Below are 23277 nucleotides of genomic sequence, written 5' to 3'. Positions count from 1 at the left end.
TCCACCCCTACACGTTCCTTAAGCCCCCTCCTCTCACTCTTTTCGACATGTTTAATTCTTTCTTTCCTCCCTACCTACCTTCTCTTGTTCCTCTGACTCTTCACACCTTGCTGCATCTCCTGCCTTTCTTTAATCCTTTACTCCTCATCATTTCTCCTCTACTCTCTTCACTCCACTTCGTGCTCACTCCTTCTCTTCAGCTCTTTTCTCCTGTCCTCTCTACCTTCACCTGAGGGAAGTTCACAGTGCTTCACTTTTGCTTCTTTTCTCGATTCTCTTTTTCCTCCCTCCCTCTACTTTCCTCTCCTCATCTACACTCCATCATATCCACATCGGTTACCATGTGCTCCACCTGTCCTTACTTTCTCTTCTCCTGGTTCCTACACTTTTTTTTCCTTTCTTCTTTCCTTCTTATTTTTCCTTTCCTCTGATCCGATCTTTTCCTATCTCATGTCTGGGTCTTTTCCTCTCCTCCTCTTTTGAATATACAGTATCACCTATTAAGTAACAAAGCTGCTTTGCCGTACCTCCACTGTGAGTGCGAGACAAAGTTGGAGAAAGAGGGATCTGAGACGATCGAGTGTCTGTGTGTATGTGTGTCTTAATCTCCTCTCCTCTCTTGTTCTCTTTCAAGTGAAGACATTCCCCACACCGTGACCTTGCTTTGTTACAGCTGACACTCACCTCTTATCGCGCTCTGTCCTCATATCCGCTCCTCCTCCTCGACCTCCCTCTTTTTTTTTTCCTTCTTTCTCATTCTCTCCCTATCTAACAAAAGGGAGACGTCACTTGCTCAGAAGCTCCTTCCTTCCCCATCCTTTCATTCTTTTCCCGCTTCCTCTCCTTCGTCTTTCCATTAAGCCAACAAAAGGCGAGTGCCGCTCTGTTCAGAAAGACTCTCCCCTCTTTCCTCCTCTTCCTCCATGGCTGCACCTTTTCACTCTACTCCTCTCTGTCTTCTGCCCTCTTTCATTTGCCTCTGCTTCTCTCCCTTTCTCTCATCCCCCCTGCGTCTTTCCATTAAGCTAACAATAGGGAGACCGTCTTCCATTCAGAGTGGCTAGTCTTTGGTTGGAGGTCACACCAATAGAATCTAAAGTCATTTAGTTGGGATTTTGTATAAGTGTGTGTGAGTATAAGTGAAGATGAGCGTGTGTGTGCGTACGTGTGTCATTAGAGTTTCCATCACTCTTGAGAGCTAAGTCGTCCACGCTCTGCTTATTGTATTGTAGGTTTCAGAGAAGCTCCTCTTTTGGCCTCTGGTAGTAATTAGCTTTAGCCACAAATGTTTGACTGCTCGCCTCATAACCCATTTAAGGACTTGTACCTTAAGCATATGTCATTGGTCACTATGTTGCGTAACAGTGTTTCAAATGTATCCTAAAGGAGTTTTAAATCAAAACGCAACTGGACTTGATTATTTGTCTGGGAAGACGTTTCACCTCTCATCCAAGAGGCTTCATCAGTTCGTGTACGCATCTGACCAGGCTGGGACTGGTCTGATCCCTGCCTGGTCAGATGTTGGTGGAGATCAAAACAATGTTTTATGGAGAGCGAATACATTTGTCAGGTGGCCAGAAAAATGGCCCCAAATGAATATCAATGTGGGTTATTATCTGTAGCTGCAACAACTAAGATGCCTCCATTATGTCTGTGTTGTGTTTACATACAGGTAAAGGAAGAAAACTCAAGTTTGAGGTGACACATTGTTCATGAATCAATAATCATCCATGGAGTTTGACTGTGTATCAAAATTGTGATAAAATGTGTGTGTGTGTGTGCGCGTTTGTGTACCGAGTAGGCGCTGGCGTCCTGTTTAGCAGTGGTTGGGGCTGCAGCAGCAGTAGGTGTGGCAGCAGGTGGTGCAGGGGGCGTGGCCTCCTGCAGGTCAGCATTCAGGAAATGGGAAGGACGTGAATTAGTTGCAGGCACAGAGCCAGAATGGCGACAGTTTATGACAAGCACACAGCCCCTCCCATCAGCTACAGGCAAGCAATGAGCTCAAGAAGATGAAAGGTCAAAGAGGGTACGAAGTAATGAAGAGACTTTTAGACTCTGGCTTCCCTTTTTACCATCAATTGAAGGATAATTACTATAATCACACTGAACAAGTTGACAAACGTGGTTCTCTCCCCTTCATAGACTGACTATGATAGATTTTGTTACCTCTAGAGAATAATAAGTCACAGCCTGTTTCTAGTTTTTTAAATCAAAAATTCATGTACTGAAGCTGAGAATCTACCCGATGTTATACTTTGTTAATGTTGAATTTCTGAGTGACTGATGGACTTTAGAGAGCCAGGATTTAGAAGGGTAATTAGAGGCAGGTGTCATGATATCATCAATCAGAACAGAGAGTATAAAAGTAAACCATTACACTGTTAAAAAAATGAAGTCTCAAGTCTGAATCAGATTTTTCTGAGGTCCACTGGAGCCAGTCAAACACTCCTTCTAGAGCCTCTTCAATCTCTAAATTGATGCTCACAAGTTTTGAAGAATCAGAAGTGCAGAATATGTTGTGACAGAAAAGAGGGAGATAAAGAGGCCTCTTTATTCAAGCACATCCTGAGTCTGTTGTTTACTGTCAGCTGTGATTCAATTTGTGATTACTTCTTCATTCTAACAATATCCTTTTGCTGTTGATGAAAAATGCATGTCACAACCTGTGTGCAGAGCTCTGTCACATAGAACAGGGCCACAACTCTTTCAAAAAACGATGTGCAAATAGTGGAAAAGTGTGCCCTACAGCAGTGGCTCCCACAGGCCCTGTGGGTGCCTCAAGGATGGACCCCAGGTACCACAGAATTTATTTCCATTTGTACCATATATTTTCAATTACATTTTTATCATTTTTATCAATTCATTTTAACCACATTTCATATAACATTTTCAAGGAAAAGACAAAATTAGATATCTAATTCAAAAAAATATATTAAAATGCAGAAAAGACTATTGAGAACAGTTTACAGTTGCCAGTTGTCATAGTAACGCAACACACTATCCAGCACTCAAGTTTTTGTGTGGAGGGGTTGCATGGAAAAATAAAGATTATAAAGGGGTGCCGTAGTTTAAAGACATCTGGGAACCACTGCTCTATAGTTATAAAAATGGCACAACAAAAAAGCTGATATTACCTAGCATGAGCATGTGACATGACATGCTCCAATGTATATTTATATGTGCTGCCTAATTAGTGTATCGACTTAAATATAAACATGAATAAATAAATAATTTTTGTATGTTGTTGAAAATACAAGGAGTTTGAATTGTATAAAAGCTACCCAAGTGACTTAGGATAGCATCAGAATAACCCAGTATCATGTTTCAGCCTTTTATAAAGATCAAAGAAAGACACACTATACACAAAAACACACTGTGGGACAGACACTAACCCAAAAGGGACTTTGGTTATCTATAAACTGCAAACTGCGGTGTGACAAACAAAACATAAATTATACAGATAATTACCAAGTGCAGGGTCTGAAATATGGCAAACAGCCTACTTTCAATTTCAGTTAAAATGTAGATGGGGACTTTAAGAACTATGGCTTCACACAGCCTGGAGTCTATATCACAACACAGATGAACTTGCAGCCCATAAAGCAAAAAAACCACAGAGTTATAGCTAAGCATAGCTTGGCAATAATTCTGTATAGCTCTTTGGCTCTGAGCTTCATGATCAATGTCCTTTTAAAGATGTAGTTTAGCAGGTAACTGGGTAACTGATAACCTATGACTGCTGTAAGACCTATAATATATTAAACCTATGAAATATATCTTGCCTATCCCAAGACTAAAGAGTATGAGATGAATGACTCACTGCCTGCCAGCCTCTTAGCATAGAGGCTAAATGTTAGCTGAGTGTTTTGGCTCCTGTGGGCTCATAAAGCATAAATGGCATGCACAGTTAGCCTAGCGTAGCGCAGTGGCGCCGCACTGTATGACAAGCTGCCAGAGGTGGAGTTTAGTAGCTCAAGGCTAAAGGGACTATAAAGAAGAGTTAATGGGCTGTGCAACTGCTGGGTGATGAAACGCTAAGCTAACACGGCGAGGCCATGGCTGCATTTCATCAGAGAGAAATAGGTGTGTGTTTGTGTGTGCATGAGTGAGTAAGAGAGAAAAGAATAATATGAAGGAATAGGACATGTGTGCACTAATGTAACTGTGTGTACATATTGGTATGACCTTCTCTTTTTACTGTGATGTATCTTTATATATGTGTCTAATGTGTATGTGTGCTTTCTTTGTGTGCATCTATATATACATGTGCCAACAGATTAAAATAGGCTGCCTAAACAAAGGTAATGGCCATTATATTACACTCTAATGTAATATGAATATGCCTTATTTTAATTCGCCTTCTGAAACCACCTTCTAAACAATGAAACCAGTGCTAATGACTGTTTAGTAGTCTGAGTGCATGTGTGTCCCCATGTTAATTTTAGGCACTTACAGCAGCAGGTCCTGGAGGTGGTGTAACAGAGGCTGGGATCAGTGGAGGACTAAGTGGCTTTGACTCCTCCTTTTCCCTCTCATGCTCCTCCTCTTCCGGCAGAGGTGGAGGTGGCGGGGGAGCGAGGTTGGGGCATTGGCCGATTTCAGCGTTCTCAAAGGACACGGGCTGGGAGAAGTCTGAGAGACTGAGAGGTGGACAGGCAATTAGATTAAAAAAAAAAAAAAACACTGACGGCAAATATACTCAAATTCTAACATTAGTGAAACTACAGGATGGCTAACTGTTAGTTTGACATTTCAGGGAATGTGATTATTTCTTAGTTAATGCAACAACATAGTTACAAAATGTAACTATTCAAAAAGCACAAATTGTAGTTTTGTGCAAAGATTTAGACTCACAAGATACAATGATTTAAGAGGCAAGCTTTAGAGGTGCTGGTAGATGGCATTTTGAACTATGCAGAAAGCTAGGCTCGCTGTCTATCCTTTTTCCACTTGTGTCTGAATCTTGAACATTTTCCACTTACACAGATCACAGAACACAGATACTGTATTTGTGCCTTCTTCATTGAATTAACACCCACCCTTACATTGATGTATGTACCTCAAAAATTTGCTTCACATTCAGTCTGAACACACCTTAACAGTCATAGGTCAGGGCCTTAGGGCACTGACAAGGTTTCTATTACAACAGTATGATCACATATACGTGACAAGACATATAAGAGAAATTATTACAAAAATATATAATAGATAGAAAGTTTTATCACGTCAGGCATCTGGTATAAATACACACACAAAGAGCAACTGTATGAAGGCCCACGGACAGACAGACAGGTGTAGGCTACACTAAGTAGAAGTTATATCTTTGGGGTGAAAGGGGTGAAATGAGGTGAGCGATAAACAAACACACAAAGATGAGAGAGGAGTGTAATTTGAGTTATGAGTATGTTTATGATGTTGGACAGCTCTATTACTGTTGTTCAGACACTGGCTTTATGATCATCATCATCAACATCATCATGACCTCCTGCAATCGTTTTAACTAAGCTTTAACCCAACAGTCAATGAGGTCAAAATTAGGCCTGTCGTCTGCTGCCAGAAAACATTACAGGGAGATCATTAGGACAGAAAGCTAAAGCTGTCCTGTTTGAGTACTGCTACAGCAGGTTTAAGGTGAACATTTTAAGTGTACTGCACAAAGGAAATTGACGTGAAGTGAATCGGTCAGTTTTGCCTGTGTCAGTGTTTTATCACAGAAGCTGAGAAAATATCCGAAATCGAAAGCTGAGTCTGTTCTTTTGTCCCATATTCATCTTGTGATGTCAGAACCACATTACACTGAGGATAAATCACAAACAAAAAATACCGGTTATTTTAAATTCTTTTTTGATCAGATCAGATCATGACACAGTGTGCAAGAGGTTTGGATGGACACACAAGTGGTGGAGTCCATCTAGCCATACAGTACATGAGCAGCGTAAGAACAGGGAGAGGGGAGGGGTGAATATTTATGGTAAATTGAAAAATTACTTTATGCCCAGTGCAACTTAACACTCACCCTGCTGCAGTACTCTAAAGCAAGTTGTATGAGCTAATGTTCAAAACACAATGTACATTTGAAAAGACAAACTTAATTGCACCTCTCCAGTATGTTAATGATCGCCTTCATTATTGTTTATTTTGCTGATTATGTTCTAGATTTACTGACCAATCATTTGGTCTAAAAAATATCAGAACATAGTGAAAAACACCCTTCACACTTGACTAAAGTCCAGTGACAACTTCAAATTGCTTGTTTCTTCCAACCAACAAAATCCAAAGGAATTTAATTTACCATCCAATCAGACAAAGATAAGCAGCAACTGGTCAATTCTAAGAAGCTGGAACTAGGGAATCTTTGGTATTTTTGCCTGAAAAAATGAAAATAATACAGACTAGAGGATACATACATAGCGTTGACCATGAGGTTCCAAATACATCCTTGGAATGGGACATTGGCTCTGTTGGACGTCTGCTCCACCTCTGCAGGAATACCACCGAGGAAGATACGCTGCAAGTTCATTGGCTGGTCATTGGGAAGTGTTGCCTCCCTTTTGGTCTCCTCATCAACCTGAACTGCAAAGGATCTGGTAATAAACACAAACACACAAATAGCAAATAAAGCACTGCTGCAGGGAAGGGAAGCATCAACATCGAGTGAACAGACACACACACACACACACCAACCTGCCAGATAGCCTCTCTATGCGCAGTGAGTGTTCCTTCCCATCATTCAGTATGCCTTGCTCGGGTCGTCTGATGACACGACGCGGGCTGTGGCTGCCGGTAAACACCAAAACCTCCAGAGATCCTTTGTTCAGCATGACTGAGAGATACGGCTGCAGGAGTCAGAGATAAACTTTATTAGTTGAGGAAATCTGTACATCCAAACGATTCTCACGGCACAGTGAGGACGAGAGGAGATGAAATGGAGAAGGAAAGGTTCAGCTAGATGTATGAGAGAGGGGCTTTGGATTTCGCACTATACCAATAGCAACTACCACTACACACACACACGCCATATACTGTGTAAACCACCGAAAAACATGCAATACATCCAACGTCACTGATTGAAAAGGCCTGAAGGGAGAGTGAAAGTGAAAGTGAGAATTCAGGAGACAACAAGAAAGAAATGGCAGGATGCTTACAAATATTTTGAGTTTGAGTTGATCACCTGCACCCATGTTAAAACCCCATAAAAGTGTTGGTGTGTATTTAACAAAGAAAATCTTGTTGAACCTAAAACATACTTTTCAAGAGTCTCCTGGCCAAGGTAGGCAGCAATAACATTGAGTTACAGACTAAAAAGATGAAACAGAAAACACAAAATATGTCACAAGGTCAGAATTAAACAAAAATGTGATTATAAAAAAAAAAGAAAAAAAGAATAAATAAAAATTATCAAGTATCAGATCAAAGAAAATTGCTCCATAGAAACAACTTAACAGTTGCATATGAAGTTCATTCTTGACCTGGGAGACAGACAGACTGTCTTCAATGTGGCATAAATGTCAAGAAACATCGAGTAGGCAGCTTCACTTAAGATTTTCTTTTCAAACCTAAGAGCTGTCTAAAAAAGGTCAATTTAATACTATCAAACAATAATATCTCAAAACATCAACAGTCATTTGGTTCAAATAAAAGTTAAGTTGACATTGGTGGTTGAAGCTGCTACCTGCGTCATCTTATAAAACAAGGATATAAATAAGCAATCTTTTCTACCATCAAGAAGATTTTCAAATCTGCTTCATTGGATGGATTTTCTTTGTGCCATATTATCACACAATAATAAAACTGTGCTCAACTTGGATTAAAATCCACATCCATGCCACAATTTGTTAAATGTTTGTCAGGAACAGGAGAGGAGCAAAAAGAAGGAACACTGGGACAAAACAGATAAGATGTAAAGGGAGGAGAAAAGACAAACAGGAGGGAGGAGAGACTATGGATTAAAGAGCAGAGAAAAGGCAAAAAGGAATGTGGAGATGAGTAGGGGGAGATGTGGGGGTATGTAGATAGAAACTGGGGGGGGGGTGAGAGAGGCAGGAGAGAAGAGGTGAGCAGGGAGGAAAGGATAACAAGAGATGAGAGGAACAGAGAGGAGAGGATAATAGGGGGAAGAGATGAGAGGGCAGAGAGCAAAACAGCGAGCGAGATAGAGATGGGGGGGGGGGGGGGGGAGAAAAAGAGAGACAGACAGAGAGGTGCTAGAGAGCAGTGGTGCAGGGTCAGGCTAATTTGAATTTTAATTCACTGTGTGCCAGAGGGCGAAGTGGGAGACAATTTACCACCTGAAAATGGAATTTCAATTTGAGGTCGGGGACAAATTGAACTGAGATGTAGCTACAACATGCCTCTTGATGCACCGTCCCACGCACGCACACACGCACACACACACACACACACGCACACACAGATACAAAGGCACACATACACACACATGCACACAGGTGCACAGATGCAGACACGTTACACATAAAGACAAAGGCAGACTATCACACATGAACGTACACGTACATTTATATACTGAAGGAGAGCAACACAGAGACACACACACACACAGATACAGACACATGTAGACATGCAAATGTGTAACCAAAGAGGCAGCTGACTGTGGAGCTAACATGCATGCAAATACCTATACATGCACAAACCTGTGTTCATGACAGAGTCAGACGCACGCACGCACACATGCACGCACACACATACACACACACACGCATGAACGCACCTCTGCTACTTTCTATATTCGGAATCTTTCAGCTTTTGAAGTTTATTCATGTGTGATTACTTTTCAGCTTTGGGTTCTGAGTGTGTGTTTGGGAGTCAGGTTGTAAAAGTAAAGCAGGCTAAAAGCAGAGCAGAACACAGACGGCTAATCGTAAGACTCTTCTTTCTAACATTTATGTCTTTGTAAAAATGGTAAAATGTGTTGTAACAGCACGCCTCGAAGGTACAGTAACAATAACTTTGTACTTTATGTACAAACTTGTACACTTTCTATTTTGCACAACAGACAAAACCAGACAGTGTGTTTGGAGTCGCTGCCCTGTGTACAGCATTTTAAGGCTGCCACTACACTTCGGAGGGAGGTTGGTTTAATGTACATATATAAAAATCCCCAAATTTTGTTGGTTTCAGCTTCTCAAAGGTGAATACTGGATCACTGGTTTTCAACTTAAGGTCTTCGGGGAAATTATAATGGATATTTTTCACAATTTTTGGCTTTTTTATTGATTTTATAGCCTCATGTTTCCCTCTTCCCTTCCTGTTCTTCTTCTCCTCACTATGCTCTTTTATCTCAGTGTCCTTTATTCTGCTGCAACCTTCTTCTTCCTTTTCATCTCTCCCTTCTGTGTCCGTTCTCTCCTTTCTGTCTACTATCACACTCTCCCCATCTATTCATTTTTCCTCTCCTCTCCTCTCTCCTTGCATCATTTCTCTTCAGCTCTGCTCTTTCTCCTCTATCCTTCCTTTCACCTCTAAATCTCCCTCCTCCATCCCTCCATCCTTTGTCTCCTGTCCCTGTCTCTCTGTCCCTCTCTAAAACATCCATTAGTCAGGGCCAAGTTGAGTTGATGGTGTTTTTAACCTCCCTTAACCTTTCTCCACACACACATACACACACACACGCATACACACACGCCCTGCCTGCCAGCATAGTTAGTAAAAATAGATTTATGCGCCCAACAACCAGTGATGATGGATAAGCTAGAGGTAACCTCTGTCCTCTCCCTCCCTCACACATATACACACATATACACACACACACGCACGCACGCACGCACGCACGCACGCACGCACACACACACACAAACATGCATACACTTTCAATTTTGCATTCATGTCAGTAACGTCCTCATTCCCAATGAGCTACACTTAAACACAAATGTACACGCACCAACACACATTATGCTAAAACACATACACACCCATACACACACACAGATGTACACACAAATACATATGCCTGCAAATATGAATATGTGTGTAAACACACCACTTACACAGAGATTAAATAATGGATTTATTTATCAGTGATTAGGATGAAAGCGTGCGTGCGTGCACGCACGTGTGTGTGTGTGTGCGTGCGTGTGTGTGTGTGCGTGCGTGTGACTCCGTGAGATTGTTTTTAGCCGTAAGAAAATCAAATCAGCATAGTTGCCAACAAACTCAAATCTCATTAATATGCACTTATGGAAAGTTCACTCACTTACGTGTGTGTGCGTGTTTGCGTAGTCAGCGAAAAGCTAAGGTAACTGCTATACAATGGATCAACAGCCACAATGTGTCTTTGTGCATCTGTAAACTAGACATCTCTCTGTGTGCGTGTGCGTGTGTGTGTGTTTCTTTGTTTTGGCTAAAAGACAATCCAATTAGCCCAGTTGCCAACAAATGCAAATCTCATTAATATGCACTTATGAAAACGTCATTCACTTAGGGAGAGGGGACAGTGCTTGGGTGTACATTAGTTGAACCCACCTCTACTGACTGTCTGCGTCTCCTCTTGGAGCTGAGGAGGTTTTTGTTTCGGGCCTGTGGTGGAAAGATTTTCAGAAAAATGTGAGGATAAATGAATAACATTTTATTTTAAAGGTGCCTTAGTTCTTCAATCATTTCCTAGAAAGGTAGTGATTTGTATGTATGAATAGCACAAGTGTATAATAATCATGGTGTAACTGGTTTTCTTGGGAAGCTTCTTAGAGAAGATCTATCTCTGTAAAACTGAGTCTGGGTTACTGAGTAGTTATTGGAGCCACATTGACCCTGATCGGTGGTTCTCTAGCAGACTGTATAAATAATAACCGCTGTAATATACAGTTCCTTTACAATTTGTACTAACAGTAAATGAGACAATAAGTACCAAGAGATGTCAATCAAACTGCAAGTTTGGAATATAGCTGTAAACCTCATAAAGTGAAAGAAAATTGTTGTTCCAGAGATCTTTTATTTAGTTTTTTGTTTCCTGAGATCTTCCTGATCGTCTTTCCTTCCACGATTCTATTTTTTGCTGCTGTGCAGGACCTCGAGCTGATTTACTCACTTTTAAACTTAATGATTTCCAAGGAGTTTCAAGAAAAGATCTATGAAATTTAGTAATTATATATATATATATATATATATATATAATATATATGTAGAAAGTTTTCAACTAGAACACTAAATAATTCAAGTGCAACTGAGAGAGTCTTTTAGTTAGTAATGCAGGTCTGGTCAACATGAAAAAATATGAGATTTTTTTTTACAGGTAAGCGTATAAATCAACATAAATAGTGTTTAAAATAAATGGATATATTTAAGTTCATATTTTCCCCATATGTAGCACCAAATGACATATTCCTTTCCATGAAACATATCATTAGGATTCTCAATTCAACACACAACATATATACAAAACATAGAATTACTACAGTATGTAGATTAAACTGAACCTGCAGGCTGATCGGTGAGGCTCCGCCTACTGCCAGCAGAATGGTCCCAGTGTCTGCCAGGGTGCTGAACGACAGGCTGATCTCTGTGCCGACCGACAGCGACAGTCCACCCAGCTCCACGTATCCTGGCTTAGAGAAACTGACTGTGTACAGGTTCTGTGAGACAGAGATTAAACCGTTTGTGTATTGCAGTATACGTCAATGAGTAGGTGATTTGTTTAGTCCTAAAGTTTACGGAACACATTTAGATGGAAAAGTAAAAGTAGTGGAAAATCTAGCCGAGTTTGGTTGATCAAAATAAAGTGACACGACAAATTCCCTCCAAGGTTTTAGTCAAATCAAGGTTTTACTCATAAAAGAGAAAACTTTTAGAGGCATGCTGTTTTACAAAAATTATCAAATGTACCGTCATCCACTTCCCATTACTTTGACTGTGGTTACAGAGTGGAAAATAAATATTCTCTCTCTCTCTCTCCCTCTCACACACACACACAATCTCCTCTTTGTAGCATTGGACACAGCACAGAGTGGTAGCTAAAAGAAGAGAAAAGAAAGATAGGGGAAATAGACAGACCTTCACTACACACTCAACCCTGGGCCTTTATAACTCTTCCTACATTCTTTATACACTCTGGGAGCTGTGTATTCGTATGTATGAATAGCACAAGTGTACAATTACCATGGTGAATGCCTTGTATGGGTTTGAAAACTCCAATGTAGAGTCCGCGTAAGTGTATATATAAACTACTGGTCAAAAGTGTTGAAACATCCCCAGTGATCCAGTTTTTATTGAAATTTAAGCAGCTCAAGCCCAGTGAGTAACTTTAAAAGGTAACATAATAAGTTTAGGTCGACAAAAACTGAAAAATCATGTAGATTTCATAAGATCCAGGGATTAAAAATGAAGTAAAATTAAGCCTTGAAAGGTAATGCAAACAATTCCTACAGGTGCCCCAACTTTTGATGATGACTGACAAACCTTCTATGTGTATAAAGACAGTGATGTAACAAACTGTGTTACTACACCCTCTGATGCATTATTAGGATAATACTGTACTGCAGGAAGCAGTGCTGTATATTGCTTTCAGAATGAAGAAAACAAGAGCAAGAGAATGACCCCAGACATAAAAGGAGCAGTCGAGCACAGTCTCTGGATTTAAACCTCATGGAGCTGGTTTGAGATGATGTGAGGACCTCTGCAACAGTGCTGGGATGAACTGTCTGAACAATGTTTCATTTCCATTGTGGAAAGAATGCCACAATTGTGTTCAGCTGCTGAATGAGTCAAAAATTTGGATTCAATTTAGGGTTTAAGATTTCAAGCTTCCTTCCCTTTCAATAATTTCTGGTTCTATGCTGTAATTTCAGAAACACTGAGACATCACACTTTGTAAATCTCTGCAAAAACTGGAAAAAATTGAGGTGTTCTTAAACTTTTGAGCAGTAGAGAGATGAGTTTGCATAATTTAGAGGATTGTGGAAGTGTGTGTACAGTCCAGACCGCAAGTACACATTTTTTGACCTTAAAGCTCTGAGCTTCAGCACATTCAGTTTGAAACTGAAATAAAATAATGGTTTGTATATTAAAGTGACATTAATATAGATGGGAGGTATAGCCCCTTTAGATCCCTTTTATTTAGAATATACCCAACTGTAGATTTTGGCAAAACAACAACCTTTGATAACTCTCTCTGATATATCTTTGTTTTTTTGCCTTACCATGATCATCTTTATAACATAGAGCTGCCCACAAACATTTAGTTTGTGGGCCCTAAACTTTGGTCAGTTTGCATTAAAAGGACTATATTTCTATCACTTTCTATATTGATGTAAACCTACTCAAATAAACTTGAGACTTGGTGCTTAAATGTGCTGCCCATATACTTATGGTCTGGACTGTATAGTATTGAATTAATTAATATGTTTGTGTGTGTAAGAGGTAAATGAAAACATCATAGGACAGTCTGAACTAGTGATTGCCTTTTCTGACCTCTATTTCCATTTTATTTTGGAGAAAGCCACAAATATATTCCCGGAAAAAGGCTAAGTAAAAAAAGCAACAGATTGATAGGCAAATAAGAATTAAAGAAGGCCACTCAAGTGAGAAAAGAAAAAGAAGAAAGGTCAAAAACAGGTGAAGGGCTTTGTCAAGGCTATTTATAAAATCATAGTTACTGTATATAATGTTATGTTTCCTTGTACATATTCATGCGCTTTCTATTCTGCCACATTCTGACATGTTAAACTTTAAATATTAAATAGTAGCACTATTATACAGAGAGGTTTTCACATACCTGTATTATGCAAATACTGTGCTGTAGATGCTGAATTATACACGTTATATGCTCTACTAACTACAATAAAGCAACTTTAAATGCATTTTATAGCATACAGCACTGAATCTACAGCACAGCATGCAAATGCAAGTAGACAGGCATACTTCTGTAATATAATCTTGGCGGTTTAAGATCTTAAATATACTGCACAGCTATTATCTACAATTAAGTGGACACTCTTACCTCTACATTACATCCTTTAGTGACCCCAGTATAATCTGAACTGCTGAGGAGATTATATGGAGTTCTGGAGACTTCAATCTCCCGAAGACAGCCTGCATATCGCTTCAGAGTGACCTCTGACCTATAAAGGAGTTGAAATGATTTTAGTCAAGAGTATTTTTAGGTAAAGAATTTGGAAAAACTCAATTCACTTTCCTGTCTCTTAGCAGTGTAGCATCATTTAAATATCTTGAATTACTGCAGCGGTGAAACTATTGCATCATGTATCCAAAAGCAGAGTGACGCCTGGACGTCAACCAGAATAATCTGAATATGGCGTTTGTCCATACTAATACTTATGGGTTTATCATAATTATCTTTTTTTTTAGATCCTGTAATGTCAGGCTTTGCTCAGGTTGCATATTATTCAAGAGGAAAGGAAAACAGAAAAATCCCCCGTCAGATAATCTTGAATAACACTGAACATTATTAGCAGTGTAAGGCACCACATTATAATTGTTTTCAGAGAATTAGAACCATGTTTTTGTAGCTCAGCAGAAACTGTTGCTTGCAGCGCTACAAAAACATGGTAGAGATACTTAGATCCTGAAATACAATTTAAATAGAATTATGGCAATAATGCCTGTGAGGCAGAGTCATAAATGTGAGGAAATGCACCTAAATGTTTCTGAGCAGGCAAACGTCAAATTCAGATTAATAAAAGAATAGAGAAAAGTGCTTTCCAGCCGCCATGTGGAAGAGCAGGAGCCTTCAGGTGCCAGCCAAGAAACAAAGACACAGATTGACTGTGGGCTATGCAGCGTCATCAGCATGGGTGTGGCTCATGCAGACAGCAATTCACAGTACATTTTACTATATGTCTGATTATAAGTAATTTATTTATTCATTTATTTACCTGGCTGTCATGCTGTTAAGACAAAACATGATATCAAAGCATTAGCACATTTCAAAAACACAGTTTCAACTAATGACTCATTTAAACTAGTCAATTTGTTTCTGCTCAACCTGATGGTACACAGATGTTTCAATGACAGACTACAACATGTGAAAAAAGTTATAATGGGTCTTGAAGAGGCTGATTGTTCTTGGTCTACAGAAAAGTCTGAGAGGCTTCTTTTTATAGTGTCAAAAGAAGTTTTACATTAGGAACAAGAATCATTAGGAAGACAGTCTTATCACACATACAGAACATATTACGGCCCTCTTTAAAATGAGTCCACCTGTATGAGAGTGTCTATATGAGTACATGAATGAATTACAGCAGTGTGTGTTTGTACCTGTAATTTCCAATCGTTGGCAGCCCTCCAAAATAGATTTTCTGGTTTTCCTTGAGGTTCAGACCAGTAGCTGAACCCTGAGATGTGGCCACTATCTTCTCTTCAGCGCTGCTGTCGATGTCCACTACCGTCACCGTGGCTTTGTGAACAATTAAAGGGACAACAACAATAATGATTCATAGGCCCAAGTATCTGATCATTTGTCTGTTATTTTCAGTGTTGTATGTACCTTGTTTCTTGTTCCTCGACATGGTGAGGGATTTCCAGCTTCCATCATTGTGGCGGTTAGCTGTTATGGCGCTGCCAACCCCTGACCCAAGGTCAAAGTTCACCTTCACCTTGCCCTCTGACAGCTCCAGGGACGTAAAGTCCTTCTACACAAAGCAAGAGTCAGGGAAAATGTACTGTGAGGCTCTGGCGTACGTAGCAACGGTATTTTGTACCAATTTAAAAATTAAAAAAATCCATTTCACAGAGCCAAGAAAAACATGAAATACAAAATAATGGAAGAAGTTTGTAGATCTAATAACACAAAAAAGGTGGGGCTGTCAAATTATGGGTAAGAATGATAGTAGTCAAACTGCTTCATTAATTACAATTACTTTATCTTTTGTACTAGCTGTGTACACGACCTTTTGAGGACTAAAAAAACACATATTTTTAGTTGCATGATGAACATGAGTTAAACCTACAAAGCGAAGTCTTAACAGATTTTTTATTAAAAGTGGAGCAGGGTCTCTCTTGAATGAATGATTAACATTTCAGTTTCATACCCTTTTGTTTTGTTTTGTACATACCATATCTTCAGTAGCCAGGTACATGAGCAGAGCCTCGGAGGAGAAAGTGCGGAACTTAAAGGTGACTGTGGAAACATTGGGGTTCCACCTTGTGGGTCGTCCGACCGCGGCGTAGCCCTCACCGTCCAGCTGGACTATTCCCTCACCATCTGAGCGCTGAGGGCTATAAAAACACAGGCGCGTCATTATCGGTTTCTTTTTCATCCAAGTTTGAGATGCAAAATAGCAAAGATGATGAAGTGTCCTCTTGAATATTAAAAGAACAACAAGAGAGAGAGAAAATTGACTGAAGGAAGAATTGTTTTGATCTCATAAGTTGTATTTTATAACACAAATCCAAGTTGGGTGAATATATATATAAAAAAGGAATGATTTTTATAACACCCAGTATATACAGGGGATGCATAATATAACAGTAAACAAGGAGGGGAAAAAAAATTACAACTTATGAAAAATATGAAAACTGAATAAGTGTTTGTTTACCTGACAACACATCCTTTACAGTCTCCCTGTCTATCTCTGTAGTTCCACAGGCCAATGGGTTTACCATCCAAGAAGGTCTCCCCCATGCAGCCTGTGAATGTTGTTGTTCTAACTGCATCTGCTTTCTAAAAGTAAGGAGGAGAAAAACAGCAGAGTGAAAAAAGACGGACAGGTTCTAGATGTTGTTACGCACAGACAGAGAGACGGTCAGATACCTTGACAGTGCCGAGTATTCCTCCTACAAACAGGTAGGCGTTCTGGTCGACGTCCAAGATGGTGTAGGCCGTGGGCGAGTTGGCACTGGCCGGGGTCGGCATCATACCAGCCATAGAGCCTTCCAGAGGATATACTGATATGGTACCATTCAAGCCATTACTGCAGACAGAGAGAAGGAGTAAGAGAGAGAGGGTTTGATGTTATTTTGTTTGCCATTCTGTATTTCCTAGAAGACAGACCATCTAACACAAGACTCATTCACACCAAGCAGACTTCCCACCTGCGCCATGCATTTCCATCCGAGAGATTTCCCAAAGGTGTTTTCCATTGGGATCACGCAGACTATCAGTCTTAAAAATGTTCCCCTACACAATACAGAAATGCTGTTCCTGCTTCGAAAAAACAAACTCAGAGGTGGGAGATTAATCTCATTGTACAGCCCAGAGGTTCCACTGCTACAAACTGGTTCCACCTTGTGTTTCCATCATTCATCTTAAGCACCAAGAGTTCATAAAAACTGATTCCAAGTGCGTCTAACATCTTCAGTCGGTGTAAATGTATACGGCACCACTTCAGCTTTCACAGAGGGAAACTGGATTTGCTAGATTACACTGTATCTATGTAATGATGTGCCATCGGCTGACACGGCTGAAAACTCTTTGATTTCCCATGTGAAGCAACATGTTTTCTTCAGCAGTGTGAATGAAATGAAATGCTAGGTTGGTTTATTTTTGCTGTTACAATTGGTTGTTCTTGATGTAAATTAGGTTACAGTGACAGTTACAGTGAATAAAATATATCATTCAATTTATCATGTGCCACACACATCATGACATGATTTAAGGTGCTAACTGGCCACAACTACATAAAAAAGTATGTAACAATAAATAAACTCCAATAAATTTGATTTCTTTTCCTAACATATTCAAACTATTAGGTAAAAAGTTTTAGAGCTCCTGAATGTTTCTAGTTTATATTGAAATTTAAGCAGTTCGGTGAATAACCTTAATAGGTACAAATGTAAACTGCCCAATAATATAAAAGGTTTAGGCCACCAAAATCTGAAAAATCATTCATATTTCATACATAAAACATTCCTTTTTCACAGATTTCAGTGAACTTTCTGCAGGAATGGAAGTATATGCGGCCTTGAAGGTGATTCAAACGATCTCTACAAGGTGTCCTAACTTGTGTCAATTACTTACAAACCCTCTGTCTGTACAAAGGCGGTGTTGGAACAAACTGTGCTACTACACCCTCCGGAAAATTATTTGGACAATACCGCGCTGCAGGAAGTAGTACTTTATGTTTCCATCATGATGTCGAGAAAAAGGTGAGTGACAAAGGAAGAGAGACTGGTTGGTCGGGGGTTTATCTTACAGCAAGACAATGACCCAAAACATTAGAAGAGAAGAACTAAACGGTGGCGTCAAATGATAGAAGACGAGCACAGTCTCTATTTCTGAACATTTGATTTCCATTGTAGAAAAAATGCTGATGTCAGAGTGGAGATAAGTGCTATATATTTGCATGTAAGTGCCACTCTTGGCTCTCTCTCTTGTCTATTTGTGTATAGTATGAGATCTGAGAGTATAATGTAACTGCATGAGCTGGTGAGATTGTGTGTGCATCATCAAAACATACTTTTCAACATCCCTGGTTTTCTTGGATCTGACCATTCTGCTTAGGAAGCACATTTGAATGAGAGGCTTTCCGTGCACGTGTGTGAGAACAACAAAGAATATGCATGTCCTGTATGTGTGTGCACACTGCTTACCGAGACGCCTCTATTCTGTGCCAGTTCCCGTCATGGATGGTGTGATGGGGATATTCGACCCTCCCCACACCTGAACCCACGTCCCAAAGGAAATTCACCTTCCCTTTACGCATCTCTAAGGCCAGGAAATCAACCTGAGACACACATAAGACACATAGTGAATATACTGTGTATAAACAGTTTTTTTTTTTTTTTTTGGGAAGGGGGTAGATGCACTGTATGTAATTGAGGCAATAACATGTGCCCTCACAGATCCACAATGTCACCACAAACTGAATTGCAGTTGAAGGAAAGTAACTTCAGTAACTACACACATCTCAGTGATGGCCAGGTCGTCACATACAACATCAGGTGTAAACAAGGTGCATCGCAAACTGTGCAAAGAATGAACTGGCACACATTTGCTTCAAGTTCAATTATTGAATATCAGGATTTTGCAATGAAAAATGCAGTGTCCATAGCATTTGACACAATGCAGTGCTTCGTCTTAGCTCCTGCGATGACAGAACACAGGAGTTATGCAACACCGTTGATGGTGATGCAAAAATGATGGTGATTAATAAGTGTCCAAAATCTCCATTTATTACTCACCACAGAGAACCTTACTGAGTATTTATCATGTAGGGAATAGTGAAAGAGTACACAGAGAAGTGATTTCACAACCAGCTCTGATCTATTCTGAGGGTACAAAGTTTTCTCCATCTGTCTCTGTAAGTGGGTTTTCACAGGATCTTGCTGTATTTTGATTAATGATCTTATTACTTATGTATGAGCCAAAAAATTAATAGGAGAATTTTGAGCATATGCTCTCATCTGGATGCTGCGTCTGAAGTACACACTCACGCAGCATTATTATTCATATAGTATTAGGCACAATTAGAGATTATTAGGGAGTCACATTTGAAGCCACAAATGACACACATACACAAACAGGTATACACACTTATCTTCCAAGTCTCTCCACGGTAATGACGATTATTCATTAGCACAGATCACAGGGCAGCATCGTTATTATTCAACCAGCATTACACACTATTAGTGAAATGTTAAAGTGGCACGCGCACACACACACACACAGTACATTACTATTCATACAGAATTCTTCGCAATTAGAGAGTATTTGTGAGAGACACAAAAACGCAGGCATGCGCCTGCGCGCACACACACCACCTCACACACAACACACACACACACACACACACACACACACACACACCACACACACACACAACACACTCACACACTCACACACCAACACCACACACAACACACACACACACACCACACACACAACACACAACCACCACACACGTTCAAGACTTCCCAGTCAGATGAAGCAAAGCAGTGATTTCTCAGGGGAAATCAGGCTAAAGCAGATAGCAACATAAACTTGTTAATTGCTGCAGCTCATTAGGACACACACATATCCATACACACTGATCGGCACATATGCACACTTAGGGATTATCAGCGGTACCTTAAAAAGCAGTGTGCTGTGCTTATAGGGGCGTTAGTGAGTAAGTGTCAAGAAGTATTAATTATTCTCATATTAGACAAATCATTCAGGGAGTATGTGTGTGTGTGAGTTTTTGTGTGTGGCTGAGAGAGAGGGACGTAAGTGTGTGCTTCCCTCTGTGCATGCATACTTTCTGTGTGTGTGTGTGCACACTTTGGCATTTTCAAGTATGATAAATGCTAGACAATATACAGAACCTCAACATGATATTAAATATGATTAATAGTTTAATATGAAACAGTTTAGAAATTTGAAACTGTCAACTGGATTTTGTCAGCAATAATACCAGAGCCATATATACTGCAGACAAAGTTGGACCAGTTTTTCTGCAGAGCCATAAAGAGGTTTTAGTTATCCAACAAAACTTAATGGGTGTTAATATACAGCAAGGCATTATTAGCATGGAAATGTATGTTGTTGAAAATGCAGAAGATGAGAAAAGCGATTCCAAACGACAGCTGTAGGTCTGTATGTACATGATCATTCACAGGTAAAGAAACTGTTTTGGTTTGCTTATGGTTGGTTTGGTTATGAGAAGCAGCTGCTGGTAGTCCACTGTCAGAATGTTTCTGATATTTTGTTCAGTTCTCAAGTGAAAGAAACTGCTTTATTTTTTTTAAATTACAGTTGAGACATATAGCAGATTGTGCTATACTGTAAGTCACGAAAATGTCAACATATCTGGTCTGTATCCAATGTTGTCAGCTTTACACATACATACACAAACTGCTAAATATAAACAAACTATTTCTGTGCGCTTATGGAAATTTGTATACACAGCAACAGTATACTTACATATTTGGCTGATCCCAGGTAGAGGAGCAGGTTATCAGGCGTTGTGGTTTTAACATGAAGGACGATGGTGTTGTACCTCCCTTTCCTGATATCAGGGCGGTAACTACGGAGACAGTCGCCACCCGATGACACTGATACTTTGATCTGGAACGAGGAAGACAAAGAAGAGAAATTAAGTTTTCACATGAAGAATTTTGCATAACTGCTTTCACCTTTTAGCTTTTTACCCTGTATTTATTATATATGTAGTAACACAGAAGCATTGCAGACCTGGGTTAAAGTTAGCCTGGTGTCTGACTTGCCTGTGCCGTCATACAGATTTCATAGATTTCATTTTTGATTAAAAGTTCATAGTGCTATGATCTTTGCAGTAACATTCAGAAAGTTGCCAATGACACTTTGTATTAGTACTGACAGAGTAAAACTACTGAATCTGAAAATTGCATATTTTATTTACAGAATATATTTTGGTATAATTTTTTAGATAATAACAAGCACTAAAATTCAAAATTAAACTAAATGATTGTAAAACTGTTTTTAAGGACACAATTGTGCTGTCATACACTTAAAACTCCTTAAATAGGATCAGACTGACAGTTGTACATGACAGCGTCTTGACAACTTACTGAGTTGGCTTGTTTCCTGGCTTGGTTGATCAGTTCCTTGATTTGTGAAATGTTTCGCTTCAAATTGTCCTGCAGCTTTTTGATTGGCTGCAGCTTCTCCAACAGCCTATCAGCTTCATCCTCTAAATCCTTCACTTTCGCTCCTGCAGCATGGACTGAGAGTAGAGAGAGATAGAGTACAGTAGTGATACAGAACCGCACAGCAGTTGCTACCATTAACACTAAACAGTATATTATAGCTGAGAGAGCGCAGAGAGCTGAAGTGTAGAAAGGATGACAAAGTGTGGAAAGGATGACAAATAATGGCAGCAGAAGACGTCACTGATATTACTCAAAGGAGGAGAAGAAATATGAAGGAAGAGCAAGAAAGATGGAGAAGGTGCATTAGTGCAGCTAAGCATTCAAAGAAAACCTTTTCTACACTATTTACTGTAATATACTGTAAAGGCTTGAAACTGAAAAAGATGTACATATATATATATTTATAGACAGAAAAAAAAAAGAAAAAAAAAGAAGAAGTAGTTCCATGCTTTGCGGTGCGCAGAGCTCTCATGCTCCAGCCGGGCAGAGCAGAGCAGAACAGAGGCATTATTAGAAGCCATTGCTGCTTACTGGACAGATATTAAAGATGACCATAAAATGAATGGGTGGTGATCCAATACTCTTGTTGAAATCAGATCATAATGACATTGCTGATATTGATTACGCCAAAAAAACAAAACAACAAAATTATGTTTAATTGTACTCGAGTGATGATTTTAAGGGTTCCTGCTCAACATGGTGCACAGCTATGCCTTTAAATGTATAGAAACGTGTATTGGTGGGGAATTAACATTACGCTCAGTTTTACTTGGTAAGTACAACATTGTATTGGTACACCACTTACAGTAAACAGTACATATATTGAGGTAAGTGAAATATACATACTGATGGCTGTGGGAATTGAAAAAAGAGAGACAGAGAGAAAAAAACATCAGGTTTGGGTTGAGGTAATCATGACTCACTAATTTATGTGGGTCTGAGAAAATAACTTGATATCTCCAATGAGTCGAGAAATTAAGGTAAAGCAGCCTTATCAGCCTTTTTCAGATTGAGGATTTGACTGACGACATATTGACATTAAACATACTTAATGAACTAATTATTTCTTTTATTTTCATTGGCACGCCTTTTTTTCCCCAAATGGTAAATAAATGTTTTTTCATTCTTATTGACAGAAATTCTCTTGGGGGGTCTGTGTTTAAACATTAGACTATGTTACTACGTAACCAGCCAAAATTAAAGGAACTTTACTGTTTTTCTCGGGGTCCTGGATCATCTGATTGGCTGCATTCACAGTGTCCTCCAGCTCACTGTAGTTCCTCTGTAGGCCATGGAGTCGCAGATTCAAATCTCCAAGGCGCTCGAGGACATCTATGGCTGTGGCATTAGCATCAGCTGCTACAGCCTTTGTGGCTGCTAGCTTAGCTGCTGTGTCTGTCAAAGAAAAAATAATAATAATAATAAAAAACAGAAACACAAATACATACATTAATCAGCGGCATTGCATTAATGGGCCAATAGATGGGTTTTGTGATGCATACTGCTGCTAATGATATGTTATTAAAAATGAGATTTTGTTCAGTCAACATGACATGATGGATATGGTGTTTTAATAAATATTTATGGTGGAATTTATCAGTGTTACACCACTGAATGGGAGGTATGGACGGCCTTTAACCTGAGCTGATTCTAATGTTAGATGTGAGATTTAATTTTCAGACAGGCACGCATGTATACACTGATTTGTTGCTTCTGCTTTGTTGTTTGAATAGGAGTTCGATCCAGAGATAAAAAGAAGAC

General features: G+C 39.5%; 1 protein-coding gene across 1 annotated transcript in view; it reads right to left on the bottom strand.

Moving 5' to 3' along the window:
• The window catches only part of lama2 (laminin subunit alpha 2), a 196910-nt gene that overhangs the window by 8130 nt on the left and 165503 nt on the right, over positions 1 to 23277 (bottom strand). The window contains exons 47-64 of the mRNA XM_022765994.1: positions 22729 to 22911; positions 22363 to 22368; positions 21436 to 21590; positions 20810 to 20953; positions 18499 to 18632; positions 16721 to 16880; positions 16506 to 16630; positions 16023 to 16185; positions 15455 to 15599; positions 15226 to 15364; positions 14844 to 14855; positions 13949 to 14069; positions 11430 to 11585; positions 10480 to 10533; positions 6685 to 6836; positions 6408 to 6584; positions 4454 to 4640; positions 1795 to 1881 (exon numbers count right to left, since the gene is read on the bottom strand). Coding sequence (XP_022621715.1) covers positions 1795 to 1881; positions 4454 to 4640; positions 6408 to 6584; positions 6685 to 6836; positions 10480 to 10533; positions 11430 to 11585; positions 13949 to 14069; positions 14844 to 14855; positions 15226 to 15364; positions 15455 to 15599; positions 16023 to 16185; positions 16506 to 16630; positions 16721 to 16880; positions 18499 to 18632; positions 20810 to 20953; positions 21436 to 21590; positions 22363 to 22368; positions 22729 to 22911 — 2300 coding nt within the window. The remainder of the gene's footprint in view (positions 1 to 1794; positions 1882 to 4453; positions 4641 to 6407; positions 6585 to 6684; positions 6837 to 10479; positions 10534 to 11429; positions 11586 to 13948; positions 14070 to 14843; positions 14856 to 15225; positions 15365 to 15454; positions 15600 to 16022; positions 16186 to 16505; positions 16631 to 16720; positions 16881 to 18498; positions 18633 to 20809; positions 20954 to 21435; positions 21591 to 22362; positions 22369 to 22728; positions 22912 to 23277) is intronic.

Source organism: Seriola dumerili, unplaced genomic scaffold (genome assembly GCF_002260705.1).
Source record: "Seriola dumerili isolate Sdu_G_001 unplaced genomic scaffold, Sdu_1.0 BDQW01000025.1, whole genome shotgun sequence".
NCBI classification, from domain to species: Eukaryota; Metazoa; Chordata; class Actinopteri; order Carangiformes; family Carangidae; genus Seriola; species Seriola dumerili.
The sequence above is the reverse complement of the archived record's forward strand: the minus strand, read 5'-3'. Positions and strand labels throughout refer to the sequence as shown.